The sequence below is a fragment of the Branchiostoma belcheri genome, unplaced genomic scaffold, assembly GCF_001625305.1.
Source record: "Branchiostoma belcheri isolate BF01 breed outbred unplaced genomic scaffold, Haploidv18h27 scaffold178, whole genome shotgun sequence".
Lineage (NCBI taxonomy): Eukaryota > Metazoa > Chordata > Leptocardii > Amphioxiformes > Branchiostomatidae > Branchiostoma > Branchiostoma belcheri.
In genome coordinates this window covers 122,414-128,413 of record NW_017803246.1, presented here as the reverse complement: position 1 = coordinate 128,413, position 6,000 = coordinate 122,414, and the positions used below count along the sequence as shown (strand labels likewise).

The window sequence follows — 6,000 nt, the reverse complement described above, 5'->3', positions numbered from 1 at the left end:
TGGCGGCCAAACGCCATTAGCAAATCATTCCCACCATTTGGCTAAATTCTACTTGTACTATTTTTTTCAGCCAGAGTTTTTAATTAGTCTGCCGGAGACTTAACTCTCCCGGGAGACGTATTTTAAACTCCGTGCGACCGCCTCCACACAAAACACTCTTCTAACATAGTTAGTCCAATTTGTTGTACACAAAACCCGCCCGACGCAAAGATGTCTGTTGCCATACCGGAAGGTGGATGGCAGATATCTATGAAGAGAGGAGACAAGAAAAGGCTCTGATTTAATGTTTTTTTCTTACTTTGATGCAGTGATATGTGATGCTGGCTGTATATATGTGATGTTCCACTGAATCAAAACCATTTGTAGAATGACTGAGTCAAAATTCTAAAATGTAGGAACCTTGTTTATTTCGGCCCGCCTTGTTTTTTTTCGCCCGCTCGCATTAGATTTGGAGTCTGCGGAGGATGTCATCCAGAAAATTTACTTGCCGTGGCCTTAGTCCAATTTGTTGTACACAAAACCCGTCCGACGTTTGTATAACCGTCCCTGGGAAACTGCTAAGTGGCAACACGTCACCCCGCCTGACCCCCATCACAGTTCTTACATCAGTTTGCTCGCTACTTACCTGTAGCAATTTACTCTCCCCTTCCATTGACTTCCTTAATCTACTTAGTGCCTAAAAATAAACCACCGCCCCCCTCCCCCACCGACACTGTATAATGAAATACCTTTATTGTACATCCATGCCACGACGGGCTAGGTACAGGTCAAGACTTAACAGACACATAACAGACGTATGTAGAAAACATACATAAGGAACACACAAGGGTACTATACTAGGCTAATATAAAGTGTTCTGATCTAAGGCAGTGTTCAACTTCTTCTATAATGACCGTCTATTCATGATTCATTTTTCTACTGGTGCACTAGTACTGATGGCACTTTCGCTGCCGTAGGCACAGGTGCCATAGAAGGCGGACAGGTAGCAGGTAAACTCACCTGCCCCAGGCACACCTGTCCTGTCTCTATTGTTACCTGTCAGGTTCTATTGTTACCCGTATTTTACCGACCCCGGTCCAGCGGCGACAACATTTATTTTTAAAAGCCGGACGCGAATCAGAGACCTTTGTTAAAACCTGCCCCACATAATATCAACAATCGACGGTCTTAACAATGCCGAGGACCAAGGTCTACTGTGGCTGGGAGTTTGACAGCACTAAGGTTGCCTTACTAGTCTTAAAAGTCGCCTGCGACTATGAGAAGTTAAAAAAAAAGTTGGCAAAGTTATATTCTGCTTGGATGTGATCTAGAGGGAACCAGAGCTAAATTTCAGGCTAGTTCGAACGCAGTGCTGACTTCTGTATTCTGTATCTGTATAGCCACTATAGACTTAATAATGGTTTTGGGACTGGTAGTGAGCAAAATCGTGGAAAGGTCCTGAATGTGTGACAGGGACTTTAAACCGAGTTTTCTGAATGAATGGTGAAAAATCGGACAAGTGAGGAAAGGTTTGATTTTTGCGACAGAAGTCAGCCGACCGGTAAAGGTTTCGTTTGCCCTGCAGGTAAATAACTCGCTCGTATTTTGGTCAATTGGTTTTTAGTCCAGATAGTGTTATCTCTACAGGTGTCAAAGGGCAGGTAAGACATCGTCAATCACGGGACTGTCTTGGAGTGACAGATCTGGACAAGAAAAAACAGGAAGAAATCTTTAAAGATGAGATTTAAAACTTCCGGGATGTATTTTGGGCCATCGTGAATTGTATTGGGACAGCTTGTATGGCGTATTTTAATAGGACTAGTACAGAAACTTTCTTCTGTTATAATTATGAAGCGGGCGACAAAGAAGATCTAGACAAGGAAGAACTGAAAGGAATCTTTTAAGATATCAAGTTCAGACTTCTTGGAAGTATTTGGGCAGTCTTCGTGAATTGTATTGGAACAAGCTAAGAGATCATATGTCGTATCTTAATCGCGTCTAGTACAGAAACGTTCTTCTGTTATGTTGAAAGGGGCGACCCAAAAGACTGCTCCGACCAGTAGAGACCACTTTCCGCGCGAGAAAGCACCAAGGCTCCGGTAGACCCGGAAGACGCTTGCGGCGGCCTACTAAGCGTACAGGGCCCGTCTTAACTTTACTTAAGATTATGTAAGGAGCAAAAAAGCTGTCACCTTAATTAAAGAAGGTTGTTCCAAGTAGCCGTTAGTGACCGTCCTTACCTCCGTGGCCTGTCTGCACTCCTCTCAGCACACTGCCGACTGTGCCTGTCTGCCAGTCCGTGTCCAAATGTCGTCTGCGTTGCTAGGCGACCGGGAAGCCTGGTAAGACCCTCGTCAGCGGCGGGAAACAGACTTTAAACACCCGCCGCCGGCTCTAACCTGGTCACCGGCTAATCTCCAAACAGATTTTTCGGTGGCTACAACTTGTGTCAAATTGGCAGGGCAGTATCATTATTTTAGTCAGAAAACGGTAACAAAATACAAATGAAAGGACACAAAGTGACTGCGAACTCAAGTTAGGCACGTAAAAAAACTTAGTATCAAACCAAGTGTAATGGGTTAGTAGCCTGAATACAGCAGTATTAGGGTTAGGGAATTAGCCGCTGGTATTAAAGGGTAGCATTTCTGCGCGGGTAAATATAAACTTTTCTGGCAAATTGTCCTCCCCATAGCTACCGTAGTAAGTCTGGTAGAGGTTTTAATATCTGGGCTGACTGGTACCGGTGTTTCTATTATTTATTTATTTATTTCGGCTTACAAAGAAGCCAGGAAAAGGGAAAAGATGAAAATCGTAAGACATGCATGGGAATACATATTACATACTTAGTGGGATATACAGTTATGTACAATAATACATTAATATATACATACATTAAAAATACAATAACACAATAGTATGGTCCTAGTATATACATAGTTCTATAATTACGACACGTGCACGTGCATACCTACACACACACACGCATCAGGTCACACCTGTACAAAGTACTACCTGTCCGCCGGTCTCTGATTGAGGATGTTTTAAGTTTCATGTTGGGACAGGAAGCGTCGGACTTGTTGACCAGAGACAAACACGTCAACTACCGGTAATTACCACATTCCACGTGACATCGGTTCTGTGGGTTTACATACGGACAACATGCCTTAAGTAGTAACCATGTGTTTACTGTCTGTGTGTGTGTCTGTCTGTCTGTGTGTGTGGTTCTGTGGGTTTACATACGGACAACATGCCGGAATCTGGGACAGTTTCTGAAGTAGTAACCATGTGTTTTGCAGTCGGGTTATGAAGTTTGAAAAGTGCTGAGGTTGACAAGCAGGCCTATGGAAGTCTCCACCAGACTAACTACACTGCTAAAAATAGATTTAGCCAAATAGTGATGATAGTTTGCCAGGGGAGTTTCACCATAGGTTTCCACCCACCCCCCTCTTTGTCTCTCTCTTTTGAAGTATAAAAGATTCTCTCCAAGCAGAGGTTTGGGGCTTTGGCTTGTGTGAGAGGTTCTGAGGTCAGTCTCTTACCAGTCAGGTGGTCTTGGAAAAGGCACATTTAAATGTGGGTGTGTCTGAGTACATGTGTTCGAGTTTGTGTGGATGTGTCTGTGTGTATTTGTGCACTGGCACACACACACACACACACACACACACACACACACATAAAGGTACTCACACATATTATACATACAGGCACACATACACACAGGCACAGACACGCGTGCACACTCACACACAAACACACACACTGGCACACACACACACACACACACACACACAAACACACACAAAACATGATATTCCTTGAAAAAAAAAAGGCACAACTGTACAAACTTACCCCACAACACCAGGTGTACAATGATGAGATGACTTTATTCCTGTTCTATGAACTTCATGAAATACAGGATGAATAATTTTCTCATTTACACAAAAATTACAAAAAGAATCCAATATATACAAACAGAGCAAAGATTACAATGTCATAATCTTGACACAAATACATATAACAGTGTATATACATATACATATACATATACATATACGTACATATATACAGCATTACATTGCATTTAGGTAGGTAAATCTGTGGGTTCTTTGTTGTTACCTTTTGTTACAAAGAAAACAAAATCCACACAGTGACTGATACAGCTAAGATTACAATATTTCTACCTTATTCACATTGGATACTTCAGCTTAATCTGGAATGGTCAAAGTTCTTCACAAAAATTGTCCCCACAAACTACATGTAATTACAAAGTTAAACATTTCATAGATCATCTCTGTCAATGCCCTTAACCTGAGTGAATTTGGCACTAAAACTGGTTTGTTTGCTTCATATCCCTCTGAGCTGGTGTTGCCTGAAACAATATAATAAATGTACAATATACTGTATAAATATGCTGTTCCAGAAATATTACACGATCATACATTAATACAACAAACGTTTTATGTAGTATTTTTAGCAGCTCTTACCATCCTGAATAGAAACAAAATTAGCTCTATTATATCAATATCCCCAGACTCCCCAACATGTTGTAATGAGTAGATAATTATAACTATATAATTTTTAATACAGTACTGTATACTGACCTGAGCTAAGGAAATGTACAGAACAGGTCGCCATGTTGGGAACTCACTCCAGCTTCAGGCAGCTGGCTGTGGTGTCCGCTCCCTCAGGAACTAGACTCCTAGAGTAGCTGTATATGAAAAATGGAAAACAGAGTTGCTTAGTTACAACAATCAACATCATATTGTCATTATAACTTAAATAACAGAATATGGGAATAGATCTACTGACAAACAAGAGATTCACAATTTAATGTCCTGTAGGTTAATGCACACTTACATGTATAATTGGTACATACATGTACCTTATAGAAGTATGTGTACCAGAACAGGTGTGTATCTATTAGGTGCATTTATTACAATTTGACTGTGCAAACACATCTAGTGCAGTCTTCAATGTACAGAAAAAGTCAAATCCTCATCACTCAGATTTCTAACACCTGTTACCCTGTTGTCCCTTTAAGGTACCCTGGGGAACAGCAATTTTGCCTATAGGATAACCAATATAACTCACCTCAGCCTCTCCAGTGTTGAGTGTTCCTCAGCAGCCTGCACCACAGCCTGGAACCCTGCAGGCTCCATGGAGATGTACCGCAGGTCCAGCTGCTCCAGGGCAGGGAGTCTGAGTAGAGCCTTGGCCAGATCCATGGCAGCGGCGTCAGACAGGTGTGCAGGTGTGAGCCTGTCACCAGACATGTTCAGCCTGGTCAGTGCTGGCAGTGTGCTGATGACCTGTGCGACCCTCCCCAGTCCGGCTCCTGTTACTCCCCTATTCTCCCTGATGTCCAGCTCCTGTAGTGTGGTGTTATAGTGAGGGGCTGTGGTCAGACTCTTGTCACCAGGTGGGTTTTGTTCCATGTCCAAACTGCTGGGCTGGCAGAGTGTTTGCACCAGTGAGACAATCCCTGAGTCTCCTATGTTATTCCACTTCACATCCAACACCTGTAATTGCACCAGGTGAGGCAGAGCTTTGATCAGGGATGATATTCCCCTGTCACTGATACCTGTCTCACTGAGAAACAACACCTTCATGGCTGTGAGGTGGTGGAGGATAGCAGCCAGGCATTCCAGCCCGGGGTCTCCTATGTCATTACCACTAATGTCCAGTTTGATCAGTCTGGTTAACTTACACAGTGCAGGGACCAGTGTGCGCATGCCTGTGGGGCTGATACCGGTACTTTCCAGGCCCAACACCTGCATGGCAGTGAAGGTGTGGAGGACGGTGGTGAGAGATTCCAGCCCAGTGTCACCAATCACATCATCACGTATATCCAGTTCTCTCAGTCCCACTAGGTGGCGCATGTAGGGAGCCAGGGATGACATGCCCACAGCTGTCATGTTGACAAACCTGAGATGGAGTACAGCCAGGTGTGGAACACTGGACAGCCCAACCTGTAGGACTTCCATCCCAGCATCACCAAGGGCAGGGTTCACAGAAAGATCC

At 43.4% G+C, this 6,000-nt stretch overlaps 1 protein-coding gene across 1 annotated transcript in view; it reads right to left on the bottom strand.

The window, feature by feature from the left end:
* Nucleotides 1–4,586: 4,586 nt before the first annotated feature.
* The window catches only part of LOC109467184, a 41,471-nt gene continuing 40,057 nt past the window's right edge, over nt 4,587–6,000 (bottom strand). Inside the window, 2 exon segments of the mRNA XM_019765126.1 lie at nt 4,587–4,687; nt 5,071–5,483. Of these exon segments, the coding sequence (XP_019620685.1) occupies nt 4,624–4,687; nt 5,071–5,483 (477 nt within the window). The 3' untranslated portion in view covers nt 4,587–4,623.